The following is a 21,769-nucleotide window of genomic DNA, read 5'->3' as shown; positions in this document are numbered from 1 at the left end:
ATAAAAGGGTATAACCTCATATTGTGAATCTTAAACAGACCAATTAAGCCACTTTTTTCAAAACGTCGTTGTATAGAAACTTTTTTTTTTAAATTACTCTAAAAGATTAGAAAACGTGGTTAAAGTTGCATAATGGCTTGTGGCTAATTTTTGTGCAACTGGATGCCTATAACTAGTTTGAATTTTTTCTGTCATAAACTATGTATTCAGCTCACATTTAGGGTTTGCGACCATATAAAAACAACGCAATATTTAAGTAATCGGTATGCAAATAACCGCCGTTGATTACTGTCTGCATGGATTTTATTCACAACACAGCTACCTGAAAATTATAAGTTTGTCTACATCCGGAATTACAGAGAGACACACCTCGATTTGCTCGCTATTTGTATCAGACGTCTGAAAAAGTTACTTAATAATTTCATAATGGAATTTGGTTATTAGTTTGTTGTTGTTGTGTTTAAGTGTTTTAAAAGGTTATCCCTATTGCTCAAGAACCATTTATGTATTAAAAGGTTCTTACGATAATTTTTATTTTTTTTAAGCAGGACTTTATTTATTATTTATAATATTTTCGAAAGTTGATCCAAAACCTTAACTAATTTGCATGAAAGCCGAAATTGAGTACCTATTTTTTTCTTATCTCTCACCGCATCAGCTCCAGCTGGGTAGTGGCCGGAAAAGCCGATCCCATCTCTCCGCCACGGATAAGTGTCCATCCGGATTCACCGGCAACCGGAGCCACCTGGATGAAACAGACCATCTCGTTCGATAAACTCAAACTCACCAACAATCAGCTGGATGATAATGGCCATGTAAGAAACGAAACAATCTACACCAATTCAATACTAAAGCAGACAATCAATTTACGCTTCACCTATCACTTCATTAATTTAACTTCCTGATTTTTCGTTTTGGTGTTTCTCGTTTTCCGGTTCGTTCCATTTCGTTTGTATTGTAGATAATTCTCAACTCGATGCATCGGTACCAGCCGCGGCTCCATGTCTGCCACTACTCCCGGGCCGGTTCGGTCAAGGACGAGAAAGACACCCTCATGCATCGGACGTTCGTGTTTCCGGAAACATCCTTCACCGCCGTTACGGCATATCAGAATCAGCGGGTAGGTTTTTCTCTCTTCCGAGTGACTTTATGTGTTGTTTTTTTTAAGTAGTAGCACAGAGAACAGACATACAAGCTAGCCCACGAAACTTGTGTAAAAATCCCAACACCCATTTTGAACCAATTTTTGATTTTTGGTTGGGCCACCAGATGTCTCCAAACACACCAAAGAGAACTGTCAAAACAAAGCTGACTAAGTTTCAGTCAGTTTTCTATAGGTCGTATGAGCTGCTTAGCATGCTACAAGAATATTGCTATTGAAGTTTCGTAATACGTTCATCATGTTGCATAAAAAAAATAATCATAAAAGTTATTATCTTTTTCCATCAAATTTGTTAGAAACACAAAGTTTAAAACAGCTGGATGCTAAAGTTATATGTGAAAGTAACCCGCTTTGAGATGCCTAGAATCAGTACTGCTGGGTGAGACTGATCGTCAAGAATGTTCTTGTATTTAACTGGACATATGAGATGCATTTTCTAACATAAATTACTGTTCAAGAAGTGAGAAATCTTAGAAATCTTACCAAAGCTGTTAGTTATCTTAACTGTCATAGTAGTGCAAAAATAAAGAAAGTGAAATTCCTCCCAGTTAAAAGTAACTCTGATTTCATTTATTTAGCAATAAATTAAAGCCGTCCATTTTACTGAGACATTGGACTTATTTTTTGTGAGTCCATAAACGATTACGTCTTTTCGAAAACTGGGTACACGAAAATTTGATTTGTAACTTTTGAACGGCGCAATAGATGGCACTGTTTGTAGTCAATTTCTAACGTATTTTTTTGGTGATAGCATTTGAAATTTTACACACTTTTTTGACGATTTTTTGTTCGAGCTTGTATGTCTGTTCTCTGTGGTAGTAGTAGACTAAGTAGTTGAAGTTTATTTTGGAGTCTGTTGGAGAATGGAGCAGCACTCTGAAAATTGGGATGAAATAAAGTTAAATTGAAATCGGAAAAAAGAACTAAGGTATATTCAAACAGAAAGTTTGAAGAATCTCTGAACTGAATGAAGGTAGTCGATGACTTCTTTTAAATCATGGGTGGCCAAACCCTGGAGCAACTTTTTGTGGCTCGTGAAGCTCATGTTGGAAAAGCCATGTTCTAAGAACTATACGTTTTTTTCTTATTCTTCAAACATATATCATTTATATAAATATATCTGCATCAACACTAGCTAAATTCAAAACAAAGATCAGATTTTTTTTTTGAAATGATATATAACCAAAGGAATAAAAGTGTATAAAAAGTAATTTCGAAAAAACACGCTTTTTGGCCATTTTCCATACATTTTTCGAACATTTGCAATATTCTGTCGAACGTAAAAGTATACGAATATAATTTAAGAAATCTGAAAAAATCACCAACATACATGAAGAATCATTTGGCATTATTTACTCAAAATCGATAATTTTTGCACTTGTACCTCTTTGGCTCTCTAAGGGCCTCATATAATTTTACAAAAAAGGCTACCGTCACTGAAAAAAAAAACAACAATTACAATTTTTAAATCATCAAAATGGTACGGTATTTGGCACATTATTTGTAAATTCCATCACCCATTTTACCATGTTTTCCGTTTTGGCTCCGTTGGGTTTTGGTGACTACATATCATTGGTATAAGGAGCGTTCAAGCGGACTCTTGTTTTAATATTGAGGAGTTTGGCTGGTTTCAGAAAGATAGTAATACCTTATCAATATCGTATAAAATTTAAAAAAAAAATCACCGGACCATATCCACATTTAATTGAAATTGTACTTTCACAACAACTTCAATCATTCGTAACTTGAATTCTATTTCAAAACCTTCGTTCATCCATAAAAATCAAATAATTTTTGAAAATTATGTAACATATTGAAAGTTTGTTCTGTAACTTTTTCAAATTTGTAATTTTTTGCTCAGCTTTCCAGAAAAGGGTAGATATATTTTTGAAAATTAAACCAAATTCATATATATTTTAATTGGAAACGTACTCTGTATTTCTGTACATAAAAAAAGAAAAACTAAACAGATTTTACAGTTGAGTAGTAAAATTAAACTAGAACCGGTTTGGTACCGACAAATCTCTCGGAAGAACGACTTTTAAAAAAAATTAACTTAAAGAGTGCAAAAATTATAAATCAATCAAATTCGTTTTCATCCCGTTTTATAGAAGGCTTCCCCAATACACTTGTCAAATCGAGATACTGGAAAATTTGAAAAGAGTTGTATTAAGCTGATGTTAAGATCGTACGGATTTGCAAAATCAATGTTTTTATGATGTAACTAAAGTTCTTTGAAATAACTATTCTTTTAAATGTCAGAAGCTTGTCACTGTTACTTTTTTTCAACAACTCCATTTTGCAGTTTTTCGTAATATGTCTATGAAATATTGCTAAGAAGAACGGTGAACTTGAAAACTTTGGAAAATATGCGTTCTTTTTTCAATTTGGAGACCATAAAATTGACTTACTTTCCATGTCCAGTCACGCGATCGGACATTTCTGGGGTGAATAAACCGAGGAGGTTTTAAATCTCTTGAAAACATACATAAGTTGGAAGGGATAAGTTATTTCGTATTACATAATATGTATTTCTACTATTTTTAAAATGGAGCGAACTTGGTAAAAATATGCAAGTAACAAAAATGACTTATTAAGATGAATCTTTACTCGATGTGACCTGTGCAAATGTTTTTTTCCATAGCGTTTTAAAAAAAATGTTGGGTATATTTTTTTTTGAATACTTACTCCAGAATAATTTGTTCTTATGGCCCGCCAGCCAATCTCATTTCTGAAATTTGGCCCGCCTGTTGAAAATGTTGGCTACCATGCTTTAAATTCAACCAATTTATTACCAATGTATTAGTATTTCACTAGCTACTTACTTGTATCCTCAGTGGTTTAAATTTTTTTTTAATATCTTTATTATATAGATTTTTAGCTTTCAGCTGGTTTATCTCTTTTTCCCGAGACTGTTCTGGAAGACTCAAATTCCCTTTACGAATGAAGATGCTGGATTGGAAAAATAAATAAAAATTAATTGATGTGTTCGATTTTTTCCCCTTTTCCATTTGACATGGTATTTGACGTTTTTGCGTAAGTCGTTTTCAACAACATTAAAGTTTTTTTTAACTGAGATCAATTTATAGGTCCTAGATCTGTTGAGTCTTTTGAAGTGCATTTCGTACGTAGAGAATCTCTACATAAGCAGCAACATCTAAGATACATTACATTAAAACACGAAGTCACGTTCTAAGGATAAAATACATACCACCTTTAAGTATAGGTTTCAGAGTGTTTTTATAGCTCTAAATTTAAAAAAAAACCATAGAGGGAGCAATTTTTATTTTTTTTTGTTATAACTTCGTTCGTGATGCGGCTTTGGGTAAAATATTGGTTTGATTCAAGCTTTAAGAAAAATTTATAAACAACTATCGGCCTGTGAAGAAAAAAGTTAAAAATGCAAATCCAGTATTTTGGCGTATCCCGATCAAAATGACCTATTCACACTCAAGGTCAAGGCCGGATTAACCCATCGTACACTGGGGAAATTCGATCAAAAAAGGTACAGTTTTCATTTCTATAGGTGATGGAAAGAATTAAAGAACACAGTGATTATTTTCAGGTACAAAGATGTACCAAGCGATTTCATTACATCAGTAATTGATTTCGAGTACATTTTTCGTTTTCGAGCACCCCGTCATGATAAATTCTTGTAAACCGCTTTTTTTATGTAACAAAATGCGAGGAACCGAATGGACTCAACCGTTTTTAGATTAGATTACTCTGAAAGTCTCATTTCACCCGATTTTTCCTACGTTTTTTCATAAATAGCTGGATAAAGAGAATGGGCAATTTGCTAATCAGATGTACACGGATGAGCAATATACGGTTCGGAAGATCTAGACGGGACAGGAAAAAAAAATAAGAGGTCAAGAAACTCTACCGTGAGAGAAAAAACTTATGGATTGAAGAAGTAGTATTATTTCGAAGAAGAGACTACCGTTTCAATAGAACACCTAGGAGTTTAAGGAGTATAAAAGCACAGGTTTTAAGTGGTCACGTCACTTAACAAGGTGGCATTACCTTGAGCCCCAATAACTTAGCGTGAGATTTGTGGGAGGATGGTGTACAGCCGGTCTCCGCAAAACAAATCTTCACATAAGCTGCACTTCCCGATCAGAAGAGCATATCAGAATCGTTACTCAAACCTATCTCAGCGAGATATTTATATCTGATTCAGTTATAGTTTTGAAATGAGATTTGTTGTTTGTGATTTTTCTTAAACAGAATTATATCTACTTTTGATAAAAACATTTTTTTTCAAACGCACTTTTTCAAGCTTTAAGACGAAATTAATCGATTACCTATATGAATGAAAATAATCATTTTTGAGGCATCGTTGATCTGCCTGCATGCTTTAAAAGCTGCTATTGGATTTTCGGAGCCTTCATTTCAGTATAGGTACTTCTAGTATTTCTTCTCAAATCCTGATAATCCTATTCCAATTCATTCTAATTTCAATGCATCAGGTAAACTTTCAATGTATTTCATTCATCTGAACGACACTCGAAGTCGACTGCCTGCCCGTCCGCACGCATCCCTTTTAAAATTCCAACAGTCCGATTCCAATTCTTCAAGTAAACGTATAGAAATTCCCATTGTCCAGTTTGAATTCACTCAAACGGCTGCCTGATTCCCGTGCGCACGCTTCCCTTTGAGAATTCCAATAGTCCGATCCCGATCGGGCCGATTCTTCAAAATTCCAATACATCAGGTACACTTATATGAATTCCCATTGGCCAATTCTATGGAACCCAAAAGGCAGCCTGTCTTTGCGCTGGCCCCAAACAAGCAGCCAGGATCGAGCTATGCAGGATCAGTACGAAAATAAACACCCACCTTCTATGAAGCGCAGGTAGAGTAGTAAGCAAGGACACACAGCTGGTGGGATGGATGGCATTGGAAAAATGGTGAGTTTGAGTCTCATCTCTTATCGCCATCTTTTTTTTGCATACAAGTCCTATAAGATTTTTAGTTTATATATCCTATCTGGATGAGTTATAATTTTGTTTAAATTCTAACAACGGCTGATATGAATTAGTTATGGTTGCATGGACTTTTTGATATAATTTGAGATATTTTAACATCCTACGAGTACTAAATTATATCTCATCCAGATAGGAAAAAATTGAATATCAGAATATCTCATCTTGATATAATTTAGTTTTTCTCTTCTGATCGGGTTCCCTTTCCTCCATCGACTACATGGACTTGGCCGGCGTCGTTATTGGTTCAAACCAGGGATGAAAAATGTTACAAATGTCGTTTGACCGTCACACGAAAAAAGTCGTAGTCATTGGAACGGACGGTAATGTAGCTGGCATGTCTTTGTTCCTTTTTGCGAATGTCGTTCCAAAAGAATGTTACTCGAAAAAAAGTCGAATGACATTCGGAAAGAATGTCAAAACTTGCTTAAAGATCGGGACGGTTATGAGAAAAAAAAGTTAAGACCGTCCGAGGAAAGTCGGCTATTGCTAGGGTGACATTTTTTTTTTAAATGTTACGGCGACATCGAAATTTTTTAATGTCACGAAATCTCTACCGTAACATTTATTGAAATGTTATGAATTTAAATTGGATCAACCGCTGTCGCAATCGCTTTTAATGCAAATGAAATTAAGACTTAAGGATTTAGATCGATTAGAATTAGTAGATGATTCGAAAATCAATAAATTGCCGTGTCTTCAGGAAGATTAAACGCGAAATTTAAACAAATTAATGATTATTAACGACACAAGTACGGTGAGAAAGGGTTTGACTTGTAGGTGACGAAAATTATTGGCGCGAGCTCGCTAGTACAAGCTACTATTGTCAATACAGCGAGAAATTAGTTTAACTCTGATTTCAACTTGCGATCACTCTTGTGAAAAGGTTTGACTTGTAGATGACGAGAATGATTATCGCGAGTTCACTAGTTTGAGCTACTAAAGTAAGAACCGGTAGGAATAAGTTTAGCTCTGATTTCAACTTGCGATCACTCTAGTGAAAAGGTTTGGCTTGTAGGTGACGAAAATGAGTATCGCAAGTTCGTTAGTTCAATCTACTAGTGTTAGTATCGGTAGAAATTAATTCAGCTCCGAATTCAACTTGCGACCTCTCTAGTGAAAAGATTTCACTTGTGGCAAGAGTTAGTATCGCAGCTCGCTAGTACAAGCTGCTAGTGTAAGTACCGGTAGAAATTAATTTGGCTCCGATTTCAACTTTCAACCAGTCAAGTGAAAAGGTTTGACTCGTAGGTTACGAAAATAAGTGTCGCGAGTTAGCTAGTACAAGCTACTAGTGTGAGTACCGGCAGAAATTAGTTAAACTCTGATTTCAACTTGCGATCTCTCTAGTGAAAAGGTTTGACTTGTAGGTGATGAAAATGAGTACCGTAAAACGGGGAAACTTTGATCACCGGAGTAAATTTGACCAACAATAAACTTTTTCACATTATCATCAATATCAATAACTCAGTCTATAGTTTAAATTTTTGAAAACTGTTTTCTACGTTTTCATTTCAATTTCAAAATCTGAAAATATCTATTTTTCCAAGGTTCGCAAACAAACAGCTCTCCTGATGATACCAAAAAGCATTTAGAAGCAAACGGGTTGTTTAATGTGAAAGAACAACTTTTTTTCTTTGTATATGAACAGTTATAGTGCTATTTTTATAGTCATTTAATGATAAATTTTTGATATTTAAAAAATAAGGACATTTTCCAAGAGTAAGCCCGTATTGGACAAATGGATAGGAACCCTATCAAATCGTTAACTTTTAAGAAAAAATGAATGCCCAGCCAGCGGCTTTGGCGTAGTTGTTAGAGTTCAAGTCATATACGCTAAAGTTCATGAGATCGAATCCCGGTCATGGCATACATAGTACACTTTCTGTGGTCTGGTGGTTTTAGCATTTGTAAGATGCTAGCCATCATAACTTCGAAAAAGTGTACGCTAAGTACGTGTAAAAAGTGTACGTAAGGAAAGAAGATCTCTTCAAAGAAACATCAAGTTTCACTGAGATCCTATGTGTGTGTGATCGTTATAAAAAAAAACCCACAATGTGGAAATAGTGGGAGGGCCTAGGGGAATGTGTGAAGGTAAAATTTTATTTGTGTTTTGAAGCTCAAACCATTTAGCAATTATAATAATTTTTGCCCCTTAATGTAGGCAGCATCATAGTTCTTTTTTCGATTATAAATATTTTTAAAATAAAACGTTAAAAATCAAGGTTAAATTGATAAACTAGCATTTGTAAATATTTTGAAGGTGTTTTGTATCATTTATGATCAAGAAAACATTCCCCTTAACAGAAAAAATAATCGAAATATATTGAAAAAAAATGATCAATATTACCCCGGATTACGGTATCGCAAGTTCGCTAGTTCAAGCTAAATACTAAAATTGTTATCGGTAGAAATAAGTTGAGCTCCGATTTCAACTTGCGACTCCTGTAGTGAAATGGTTTGATTTGTAGGTGAAGAAAGCTTGTACTAGTGAACTCATGACTAATTTTCATTACCTACAAGTCTAAAACTTTTATTAGTGGGTTCGCAAGTTGAAATCAGAGCTAAACGAATTTCTAGTAGCTGGTACTAGCGAACTCGCGTCACTAATTTTCATCACCTTCAAGTCAAACCCTTTCACTTGGGGATCGCAAGTTGAAATCGTAGCTTAATTTATTTCTAATAAAATTAACAGTAATAGCTTATACTAGCAAGCTCGCGACACAAGTTTTCGTCACCTTCAAGTCAAAACCTTTCACTACAGGGGTCGCAAGTAGAAATCGAAGCTTAACTAATTTCTACCGGTACTAAAACTAGTAGCTTGTACTAGCGAAGTCGCTCCACTTATTTTCGTCCCCTTCGGACAGAACCTTACACTGAGTGAGGGGTCGCAAGTTGAATCAGAGCTCAACTAATTTCTCTCGATACTAACATTAGTAGCTTGTTCTAGCAAACTCGCGACACTTGTTTTGGTCACCTACAAATCAAATCTTTCATTTGGTTCATAGAGCAATTTTGATTATCTCGAACCAATCACGGAGTGCAACCATTATACCATTATAGGCCAGGAAGGACCAGCTTAAGCTTAAGCTCAAAATGTATCTAGTTGAAAAGATCTTAGATATCTGGCTGGAATTTCAAGCCAAATATCTTCTATTATATAGTTCAGTTGATGTTTGGGCTCTATAAGAGTCGCATTGTTTGTGGATCGAAATGCGTTGTGAAACTAACGATTTATGGAATTCTCTTAGAAAAACCAATCCTGACAAAATGAATGAACTAGTTAATTGTTTATTTCGTTCAATTTAATAATAGTATCTTTCAACAACTTTTTCCAGGTCACACAATTGAAAATAGTGAGCAATCCATTCGCCAAAGGATTTCGAGACAACGAAACCAATGAAGAGTAAGTAAAGTGATAAATGTTACTACATAATGTTTCCCCTCGAAAGACACAATCAGGGTCAACCTCAACCCTTAGTTTCAAAATTGTATAGGTGTTAGCACCAATAGTAAACTAATAACGATAGAGCCAATAAAAGGCGCCATATCGAAAAATTACAACTCTATCTGAAGAAAAGCGTATCGAGTAGGTAATACAATTGTGAACATGCTCTGGAAACACTTTTCAATGAATGAATTTCAGTTCAAATCAATCGAACCGTGCCACACAATAAAAGTACAATTCATCAAACCACTGACTATGTTTACTACCAATCAAGCACTAATGGTCGTGTAGTGCAATTCGCCCAGTTTATTATCAAAACAAACCGGCATCGTAATTGGTTAATAAATAGTGCTAATTGCCCTCGGAAACTCATTTTTCCTCCTATTAGAAGGAGGTTTACATGCGAAATGATGATTCTTTCACGAGAGCTTTCTTTTTCGTCAATTCCCTCGACTCGGTTGTATGTTGATTCGTTCGTTACGCGTGAGATTTCCACCTTTCATTACGACGATTATTTCAGCCGAAATTATCCGGCCCATTTCGTCTCGCGGGGCCCATAAAATGCAGATCATTTGAACATTATTTGTTTTCACCGAAAACATGATCCCACGTTGCATGGAACTCGGGCCTGTTTGACAGTCGCTGTCACCGTGTTTGTTTTTACGGTTGATCCGACTCAATAAACATGATAATTCACCCCCGGATCTAGATGCAACCAGCTTGCATGGATCTCGAACAAAATCTACAAGGTGCATTTCACCAATGAATGAACTGCATCCGAATTTTCAGAAATAAAAAAAGAACGTTGCACCACAAGCAATTTTAAAAAACGCGATAGACGATATGGAACGCACTTTGTTCACATCTTTCGACCGAGAAGAAAAGGTAGTAAATTATACGAATTTCCCTGTTTTTGTTTCACCGGTCGGTGCGTGGGCGTTTAGTTCTTTTCCACTTTTCACTGGTGCTTTTTCACTCCCGGACACGATGAGGTGGCGCTATAAATTGATCACTTTATGGGTTGAATACTTATAAAAGTTTTCCTCCGAGGGGAATTCTTCAAATGCCAGCATACTAAATCTAGCACCACACAGCCAAATCGATTATTTACGAGCAGGACATAAATAACGTGAAATGGTTTCATAAGCATAGGCACATAAGTCATTTCTATGCAGCTCATAAATGCTTAATGGCAGCTATTTGACAAAATATTTGAAGCTGTTTATTTCGGTAGCATTTTTCAGAAACTTTTTCTACATTATTGGTGGGAGTTTTTAGGGAAAAAATCAAGTTGTTAAATGCCTAGTTCCAACTAAACAGTTGAAATGTAATTAAGAGTAAGCATCATTATATGATTGAACAAGAAATTGATGAATAGAAATGAAAGACCAATAATAAAGATCAAAATCGAAAATAAAAAAAATTAAACTATTTCAAAGACTGTCCACAATCCAAAAATCATAATCCTAAATATTAAAATGAAACTAGAATCACTCTCAGTAGACTAGTTCACTTCGCGGCTTTTTACGCAGATCAAAGCCGGATTCATATGGGTTGTTTCTCATGCATTTTTAAGTATTTCGGCCAAATTTGAGATCTATTGAACTAATCTTTATTCTATGCAATGTGTTTTTGTGAAAAAATTTCAGTTTTCTTGAAAACTTTGCTATGATACAGTGAGCGAAATAAGAATAGCACCACTATGTGTTTTGCTTGTTAAAATATAAATAATTGAAAATTACGAAAATTTTCCTCCACGGTTTGTTCTGAATTGCTTAACGGATAAATCAAGCATAAGTTTACTTTTTTTGGACGTAGCAATTGGCGTTGAGGACCAAAAATGTTAAAAGGGGTGCGAAATAAGAATAGCACCACTTGAGTTTTTCAACAAAAACAAGAAAATTTTTAAAATTTTACTGTGTAAAAGTGAATAATTATGCTTCTACGAATTATTTAAATAGATAGCTGCATTTTAAGGAGTTTTCCAGAATTCCAAAGGTTTTCAAAGGTATCAAAAGCGGGTTTTAAGAGATGCTCCTTTAGCGTTAAGGAATTTGATATTTGAGCTATGAAACTTTATCAAACTGCTTTATTTCTTCATTAACATTCATAAGTATGATGCAAAATGATGAAACATAAATTTGAGGTTAAGTTTAAATCCAAAAAGCAGGTTGGAATTCAAAAATACGAATATTTTTTTATAGTCAAACACTATTTCTCTAGTTTTAAGTCATAGATGGCAGCACTATCTTGCCATTTAACCAAATTCATGCCCATTTTCGAATATCCGGAATTAATTAAGAAGTGCTGGATAATTTTGGTCAAGAAATAAATACATGTACCTTGTGAACGCTTTGGAAATTCTAAGATCAATAAATCAAAAAAAAAGAATTGCATAAAGGTCACTAAAAGTGATTTTTTTGGACCGATTATCAGAATAAAGTTATACTTTGCGATGGAACTTGATAGACCAGACGGCTAGCAGTATTCTTGGTATTATTTGCAATTGAATCGGAAGTTGAGATCAGCAGGAATTTTGGCAGTTGTACATTTTTGTGCTGGTGATTTTTTTTGCAAATCCGGAAAAGCTTTCTGCAGCGTGAACTTCCACAAAACTGTGATGCGAAAATACCTCAAAATGATGAAAATGGACCTAAATAAACCTGGAAAATCAATATTGAGACTAAATTTGGTTTTAACTGCAAGATAGTGCTGCCATCTTCGACTTGAAACTGGAAAAAAGTGTGGTTTACTTAACAAAATCAAAGTTTTTTTTTATTAAAAATTTGAAAAATCATAAACCACCAGCTTGAACAGAAATTTTAAATTTTATTTAGAAGTTTAAAGTTTAAAATCGGCAGTAAATCCGAAAAAAAATTATTTTACAAAATCTAAACTTGTTAACTTAGCCCTGTTTATATCCATTCATTTGAATTTTAAAATGTAATAATCCTAATAATATGAGCAAAGTTATTCAAATATTTATGCATCAGTTTCTAAATCTTAATTGTGTTCCTTTTCAAGTTTTAGCTTCATGTAACCTGAAAAACGTGGCATCAGGAGGACTTGCCTACAACTTGATCAAAGCGCGCGCTTTTTTTAACTCCTTGCCCAGTCATGGGGTACTTGATTGAATAAAATATCTTTGCATCTACACAAGTTGGTGTGGAGAAAACATGAATAAAAATATTTTATCATTTCAAATTGGTTGCAAACAACTGTAAATAGCTTGACCGCTATAAATCCAATTTGTATATTTGTTACATCAAAAGAAAAGTATAAAAAGAGCTAGCTTTACAAGAAAAGTTTTGTTAAATTTCTCTTTTCTGATTTACTTCAGATTTTCAACTTTTAACTTGTAAGTTTAATTTCTGTATAAGTTAATGATTTAAAAAAAAAATTTCGATTTGTTTTGAACGATTATCTAAAACAGATACAATGCTGATAATATCATCCTCCATGCATCATTAAATTATCGGTTAATATTAACAGTGGCTAGCTAGAACTATCATAAGAAGATTTTCAAGAAAAATGAACTTTTTCCACAAAAACTCATTGCGTAGAACAGAGATAAGTTCAATAAAGGGTGATACGGTCAAAATTTGTTAAATATCAACTTGACGTATTTCTTTACTTTGAATTTTGCATTTAAAAAACCTGAACACCCCTCATTTTGAAGGTGTGTGTGTGTAGAATGTTGCTCCTATTTTGATTTTGGAATTCACTCTTCAGTTGTCAAAATGCCGTCCAAGAAAGAAGAGCAGCGTATCAAAATTTTGCTCGTGCATCGCGAAAATCCGAGCTACTCACACGCGAAGCTGGCAAAATCACTAAAAGTTGCCAAATCAACCGTTACAAATGTAATTAAAGTGTTTGGGGAAAAATTGTCGACAGCCAGGAAGTCTGGATCGAGGGGAAATCGAAAACCGGAAGCCGCTGAGACAACAAAGAGAGTTGCCGGTAGTTTCAAGCGAAACCCTTACCTCTCTCTCCGAGACGCCGCAAATAAGCTAGGTGTATCGTCTACAACCGTGCATCGAGCCAAAAAACGAGCCGGACTATCGACTTACATCGACGGCCAAAGCGCGATCCAGGAGGCTGTACACGACGTTGCTGACGAAGTTTGACTGCGTGGTAATGGACGACGAAACCTACGTCAAAGCCGACTGCAAGCAGCTTCCAAGATAGGAGTTTTATACGGCAAAAAGAAGGGGAAAGGTAGCAGATATTTTCAAGCACATGAAACTGTCAAAGTTCGCGAAAAAAAAATCTGGTTTGGCAAGCCATCTGTACCTGTGGCTTGAAAAGCAGCATTTTCATAGCTTCCGGGACTGTCAACCAAGAAATTTACGTGAAAGAGTGTTTGAATAAACGTCTGCTGCCTTTCGTGAAGAAACACGGTTGTTCCGTACTGTTTTGGCCGGATTTGGCATCTTGTTATTACGGTAAAAAGACCATGGAGTGGTACGCCGCCAACAACGTGCAGGTGGTTCTCAAGAACAAGAACCCTCCCAACGCGCCAGAGCTCCGCTCAATTGAGAAATACTGGGCTATTGTCAAGCGGAACATAAAGAAGACAAAAAAAAACTGCTAAGGACGAGCAGCAGTTCAAGGCAAACTGGCTTTCTGCGGCGAAGAAGGTGGACAAGGTGGCTGTTCAAAATCTGATGGCAGGCTTTAAGCGTAAGGCCCGGCAATAAGGATTTGGAAAAGCGGAAGCCTAACTGAATATTTTTACTGAATTTTATACTAATTAAACTTGAAAAAGAAATTTAATTTGATTTTTTAAATACACGATTTTACCGGTTTACACGCGTTTTCCCTTGACCAAATTTTGACCGTATCACCCTTTAGATCTCAACTTTGGCTGAAATATTTGAAAATGCATGAGAAACAACCCATATGAGTCTGGCTTTGATCTGCGAAAAAAAAACCGAAAAGTGAACTAGTCTATTAATCAGTTACAAAATTCCATTTCAAATATCAGATTCAGGTTCATTAGTAAAGCATATAAATAAAATTTTAAATATTGATTTGTTTACCATTTCTGAACCAGAACTTAAAATTGTACATCAATATAAGCATTTTCAATCAAATTTGATAATCTGTAATTGGGGTAAAAATTTGAAATTCCTAACTCCATTTAGACAGTTATGAAAGCGTGTATTTATTAACCAATCATGTGATCCACTCCAATCCAATCCAATGTCCACTCTTTTGTTGCGCAATACTTGTCTATTACGAAGAGCTGTATGAAATTTGGTTATTTAGTGGATTATGTTGCTTCGAAATAAACTGAACTTGGCTATGTTTGTGCAACTGAAACACGCGTTTTCACTGAAATGTCAGCTATCGAAAACAGACCAGAAGAGGAGTATACAAACGAAAGCCTTCTGGTGTAAATCGAGCTTAAATCGTGAGTGAAAATCTGAAGTAAAGAACTCAAAAAATCAATTTGATGCCGCTCGACATATTTCAATTATTTAAATTACAAATCTCAATTTTAATATTAAAATTGTAATCAGTCGAAATCGTAATTTAACAGCTTTCCCAAAAAAATATTCTTAAAATTAACAAATTTCAAGGAGATAACTAATTTGAAATTATTGATTTATTGTGTGATTCATGCTTCCTAAAATAGCAACAGAAAGCGATTCAAAATTAAATGTTGATTTCATCAGTTACCTATAAACTTTTTTTTTGTTTATTAACGATAACGCAATCGTGAGTGATGGTTTGCGTATATTCCATCCTCGCCAGATGGTGTCCATATTATGGACTGCCTCTTGTTATCACTCCCCGTTGCAGATATTCCGTGGACTGGACGTGGACTTCAAAAACACTCGAATTCTTAAATTGGAAGCATAAATAAACAATATTTTTTCTCCCTAGCGCATCCGCCCATTCCGACGCTCGCACCAGCTCCCCAGCAAAACCCAAACCCGCATGTTTACCTCCCGTTCTTTCGTACATAAACAAACTTTCAGTGCCATAATTGGATCAGGTCACACTGGAAATCGAAAATCATGCCGTTCGAATACAGGGTTCAGAAAAAAATAGATTTCATATTGATTTTTTCAGCAGATCTTTTTATTACAAACAATATCACATTAGCACGAACGAATCAAGGTTCCTCAGGTTTTCACACTTGGAAAGTGAGAAACCCAGATTCGTAGACTTAATGTCTAACTCTAGTCCATCCGAAACACTGTTTACACAACAGCATTTACATCACCTTCCTTCTTGTGGAAAATGACAACATCCTCGAAGAAGGCGTTCGACACGTAGAAGTAGGTCTCGTCGATTGGACGATCGAAGGGATAGCCGAATGGCAGCTTGTCGAAGTAGCGGGCACCGGAACCGACACCGCAGGACACAACAGGATCGAAACCGGTGTACTGGACGACCTCTGGCTCATGGTACGGGGACACGATGAAGTAGAACTGGAACGGCATACCACCCTTCTTGCCCTTCGGCAGCATCAGACGGTTCGGGAAGCCACAGTGAGCCTCGGTCATGTCCAGTGGGAACTTCTCGTCGCTCTTGTAGGCCAGCATGACCTTCTTGTACAGCTCGTAGAAGGAGGTGCGGTCCTTGACGTAGCCGTTGAAGTTCAGGGAGTTGCGGGTGATGACGTTCTTGCCGGCGGTCAGCTCGTATACGAAGTAGTCCAGCTCGTAGAAGTTTTCACGGTTTTCGTTCAGACGGTACAGGCTGCCGAATTCATCATACTTGGGACCGATGAAAACACGGATAACAGCCTTGGTGGCCTTCTCGGAAACGACGCTCATCTTGTAGGTGAATGGCTTGTGGTTCAGACGAATGGTGCGGGCCTTGATGATAACTGGATCAGCCTTGTATTCGATTTCACCGAATCCGTCGTATTTACCTTCAACGTATGGCTCTGGCTCAATATCGATGGCGTTGGTGATATCCATATCGAAGCGATCGAAGTAAGTGACCAGTTTGTCGACAACAACGTCTTCAACCTTCACGCCTGGGAAGTACAGCTCTTCGTAGGTGTATGGGTGCAGATGATCCTTGAAGTGGAAGTAGTAGTGGATGATTCGCTTGTAGATCTGGTAGAACATTGGGTCACGCAGAGACGTCTCGAAGTGCTCCAGGACACTTGGGATGAGCTGGTAGGGTTCGACGGGCTCAACGGCAGCACCCATGATGATGCGAGAGAACAGGCTCAGATACTTGTAGAAACGGGTGTCATAGCTATCGGGGTTGCTCTGGATCAAGTTACCGAGGTAATCGACGGCTTCTGGGACGGTGAAGTTGATAACTTTTCCTTCGGGCAGAACCAGGAATCCACGATCAATCACATCACGAATGCGACGTTCGTAATCATCGACCAGCTTGATATCGTAATAGTGATCTTCATCATGTACCAGATAGTAGTTGTCACGATCGGGGAAGGTGTGGCCATTGTAGTACTGCATGTCTGGGTAGTATCCGGTCTTGATTGGGTAGTACCACGAGAATTCTGGGATGTGACCCAAATCGTTGGATAGACGTTCAAGGTAGTAACGGGCCAACAGTTGCTGATGCTCGTAGAGGTACAGTTCTCCACGACGGTCCTTGTATAGACCGAATTCCTTTCCTCCCAACCAGAATGGATAGTCGATGTGGAAGTAGTAGTAGTAGGTGTTCAGGCCAATATCTTCAGTGAAGTAGGAAATCTTCTGTTCCGGGTTGGTGTGGATGTACCAGCCAGTGTAGTTGTTGTGGACGACGCCAGTGTAGACATCACCGACCTTCTTCAATCCGTAGTAGCCCTGCATCTTGTACTGTTGAGCCTTCTGGATAACTTCGGTGTTGATGAAGTAGTACGGGAAGATTTCATAAGGAGCTGGCAGAACGAATCCGGCCATATCTGGACGATGGGTGACAGCAACGGTCAGAGCGTACACGAACATACCCTCGTTGACATGGTAACGGGCCCAGGCAGCGGTCTTGTAGAAGGTGTCCCAGTCCTTGGCATAGTAGAACAAGTGGAACAGAGCGATGGCCTGCTCACGGTGCACCTCGTTGAAGATGGAGAACACCTCACCACGGGGCAGCATTCCATGTTCGTAGTAGGAGTAGAACTCTGTCACGGCTTCCTGGTTGTTGTACAGGTGGAAGTTACTCTTCAGCACATAGTTCTTGGCGTAGGCAATCAGCTGGGGATTCCAGTCCTTCTGGTAGACGTGACGGAAGAGCAGCAACAGGTCCTCCTGTTTGTGCAACCATTCCTTGTCGGCGTATTTCACCTGACCGGTGCTGGGAACGAAAGCAGCAGATGCAACAGCCAAGGCTGCTGCCAGAGCAAGGACCGTGAACGATCTCATCGTTGTGACTGATGCTGGATGAACGGCCGACCAGCGCTTTTATGTTCGCTCCTAATCTCCCGAATTGCCAGGTGATAACGGTTGCCAAATGCATCCTGAAGGTGGATGACCGGTATGCACCCATCATATTGCACCGCTGATAACAGCAAGAACATTTGTGAATATTCTTTTCGTAGTCCTTATCGAATATAACACTTCATTCTCATCGTTTTCGTTGCATAACATCGTCTGAGAACGGTTATTCACTTGATTCAATTTTTTTTCGAATAAATCCGTTTGTTCAATGTTGGGGTAGAATTGCTTTGCAACAATTTAATAACTAAGCCTAATTCAAAGTCCAAGAGCAAACCAAACTTTTGTATCGTTATAGACATGTGCAAGATTTTCCAGCAAATTTAACGAAAATCAGAACTAAGTTTCGAAAATTGTTTTTGGAAATCCATATTACAAGAAATATGATCAATCTACCTCCTGGTTAAGCTAAGCTGAGTAAATTATGAATACAAAATACCAGCTTTAAGCTTTTGAATCAATCAGAAAGCATTTCATGGAAAATAACTCTTAATTTGCGAACCTCATTGTAAGGCACATTTAAAGATGTAATATTTGAATTTACTTCTAAAAAAATCATCAAAATTCAACATTCCAAATCCCGAATTTGAACATTGATTCAAATTCAATATCAGATATCAACCCTCAAGTCTGGCTTCAGAGAGGTAAAAATCTTAGAACATAATATGCAAAGAATATGCTGCTAATGTTTTTTTTTTTGCTAAGCAGATCTCGTGATCTTGAATATCGAATATGTGGCTCCAATGAAACTTGACAATCAATGAACTTTGGATGAAGTTGTTTTTTTGTTTGGATACGAGTTTTTTATTTGATCATACGATTCCTAAATTTCAACGATAAGAATGTTTATCGGCAGCAACGCACAACTTTAAAAGGCGAATTTGTAAACAAAAAAAAAATTGTCCAGAAACCTGTTCCAATCTATAGATGAACCAGTTGAGCATGGCGAGAAAAAAATCCACTCTTCAGATGTGCATAAATAAACGATTAGAATATTTTATATATCGGTTGTTTATATCCGAATTTGTTCTCGAATAAAACCAACCTTTGAAGGTTCTACACTCGAATCAAGATGCGAAGATTCTAGGCCCTAAAAGCGATTCTTCTTTTCTTTTGCATCTATGAAAACCTGCATCGCTAAAACATGATTTAGTGGTTAGACTTATTTTTTTCTTCAAACACAAAACAATACCAAACGGTTGCATTCCCAGCTGAACGAGATCATAAGAAACGAATTGTTTAGACATATTTTTCTTCTCGATTCTTGTCCAGCCAGCAGTCGTGGTATCAATTGATCGTTATTTTACAGATTGTTTATTTTGTTTCGGTTTTTTTCGGTTTCGTTGAGTGCGTTGTGTTTAAACCGCAGACAGATGAGAAGTATCCCGAAAAGAAGTGGGTCGATTTTTTTTGTACAATTCGTCATTACAAATAAACGAAGACTTGTTTAAAAAAAATCACATCAAGTGGTCGCAAATGTGATCACCTTTGGTTTATGATCATGTACATTTTTTCGTCCGTGATCCTAGTCACATATACTATAGATTTTAAAAGAAATATTCAATTATATTTGGTTGGTTATTTCTTAACATAAAATTGAAATCCGAATGTAGAATTTGCACACTTTCAATATGCTTAGAATTTAAAAAAACTAAGAACAAATTTGTTCTTAGATTTTTTCAGTTTTTAGTTTTGCAATTTTAATGTGAAGTCGACTTTTGATATCTTTTTATTCCATAGTCTACAAGCTGACCCGGTGAGCTTTGCTGACACTTTCATGAAGCAATTTAAGTTTGTTTAAATTATTTTAGTTAAATTAAATTCAAATTAAATTTCAAAATTATTTAAAAGCGATTTTTTATGGCATCTGAGTATCTAGATTGTCTTGAGCCTAAATGTTCGCCCCTTTTTAAAGCGGGGGGAGTTTTTCAATACAGGTAAATTTACACATAATCAAGAAGTGTGCCAAACTTTAAGAAAAAAACACTAAGACATTGGTTTTATTGATAAAAGGTTTTTGTTATTATCGAAACTTGACTATCCTTGTAGCATTCGTGTTTGCTTATTAACATGTATGTTATATTTAATGAACACTAGTTGACCCGGTGTTCTTTGCTACAACTTCTTAAAACAAATGAAATTTGTAAAAACTATTTGATTTTTTTTTGTAGGTATTATTTAAAATCCAAGACAATTTCTTCTTATTAGGGGAAATTTGATCATTTTATTTGTTTTACAAGATCTGAAATTTTCACTTTGTTTTTGTAAGTTTCATGAGTTCTTTAATTATACCAAAATATATGTTTTATTTGTATCAATTCTCCACCCTCTCCCTCTTTCAAAGTGGAGAGAGCTCAATAACTTTCATAAAAACCGTGTTTGTGTCTAAATAACTTTCAGTTTAAGCCGATTAAAATATAAAAAAATCACGGGTGTTAAATAAAAAATGAGAATGTTTGCAATACCTTTCAGTAACTCAAATAAAGAGCGTAGAATTTTCTTTCTCCAAGAAAATTGCTCTTTGGGCTCCAGTAGACGTGTTTGGTTTTGCTAGTTTGAATTTAGTCAAAGCAAAGATGGCGTCGAAACAGCACGTGCTCCGCGAACGCATTGTATGGTTCTACGAAACGCATTTCCAGCAAGGAAAAAAGTTCACGGTGGCACATTTTAAGGAAGAAAATGTACCTGTCAGTACGGTATATCGTATCCTGGGTTCCCTGAACGTAGAGCGGAAGGTCGGAAATGGTCGTCCGGTGACGATAATGACGAAGTAGAGGAAGACATCCTTAAATAAGCTTTTGACAACAAGGACGCAACCAGCTTGCGTGACGCCGGTCGGAAATATGGCTGCTCCCACGTATTGATCCATCGTACCCTCAAGATGGAAGGAATCGTCTGCAGGAAGAAGACGAGGTCGCCAGAGTACACGGAGGAGCAGATTGAGACGGTTAAATCACAGTGTCGGTGGATGACCAAAAAATACCGCGTGACGTCATTCGTTCTGGCTGGCTGGCGTACCTTGAGGAGAAAAAGATACCGTTCGTGCCGAAAGATCGTAACCCAACAAACTTGCCCCAGTGCCGCCCAATAGAGGATTTCTTTGGCTCACTCAGTGCCCTAGTGTATAAAAACAATTGGAGGATCAAGGACACGAAGCAACTGACTACAAGAATCCGGAATTGTATCCGGAAAATGGACGTAAGTGCCGTACAACGTTCTTGTGAGAGCATCGCGACAAAGTTGCGTCGAACATCAGACCACGGCCCTTATTCAAACATTCACTGACATTTTTTTGAAGAAAATACATTATGTTATTAATAAAAAATACTGAAATCGATGAAAAAAATAACAATTTTTTTATATCTGATTGAAAAAATTCTCATTTTTTATTTAACACCCGTTAGGTCTCCGTTCAAACTCCGCCCTGAACAAATGGTCTCTTTTAATTGATAAGTGCTCGATTTATGCCAACAACATCTTAAAATGAGCCCTCCCCCTGAGGTGTTTCTAATAATCATTGCAATTTTTCTCGTACCAAAAATCCTTCCAAATCAATTTTGGTTCCATTGGTTAATAATTCTTAAACGATACAACAAATATTTATAGCACTCCCTCCTTCCCTTCCTCTCTTCTCCCTGCAAGAAGGAAATAATCTTAGAAATTTTCTTGTACTCAAATATCTTACCATGCCGAATTTGATTTCATTCTCTTGGTTAGGCCTTAAGTTATGCCAACAAAATTGTATAAGGGCTTCTCCCCC

General features: G+C 36.7%; 1 protein-coding gene and 1 pseudogene across 1 annotated transcript; one reads left to right on the top strand and one right to left on the bottom strand.

Annotated features, from left to right (window-relative positions):
• The window catches only part of LOC129753330 (T-box transcription factor TBX2-B-like), a 96,910-nt pseudogene that overhangs the window by 35,351 nt on the left and 39,790 nt on the right, over positions 1 to 21,769 (top strand).
• Positions 15,667 to 17,938, bottom strand: LOC129758456 (hexamerin-1.1-like). The gene has a single exon (XM_055755959.1). It carries the CDS (start codon positions 17,935 to 17,937, stop codon positions 15,811 to 15,813), a length of 2,127 nt encoding a protein of 708 aa, XP_055611934.1. The 5' UTR covers position 17,938; the 3' UTR covers positions 15,667 to 15,810.

Source organism: Uranotaenia lowii, chromosome 3 (assembly GCF_029784155.1).
Source record: "Uranotaenia lowii strain MFRU-FL chromosome 3, ASM2978415v1, whole genome shotgun sequence".
NCBI classification, from domain to species: Eukaryota; Metazoa; Arthropoda; class Insecta; order Diptera; family Culicidae; genus Uranotaenia; species Uranotaenia lowii.
Note: the sequence above shows the minus strand (reverse complement) of the source record. Positions and strands in the feature narration are given on the sequence as shown.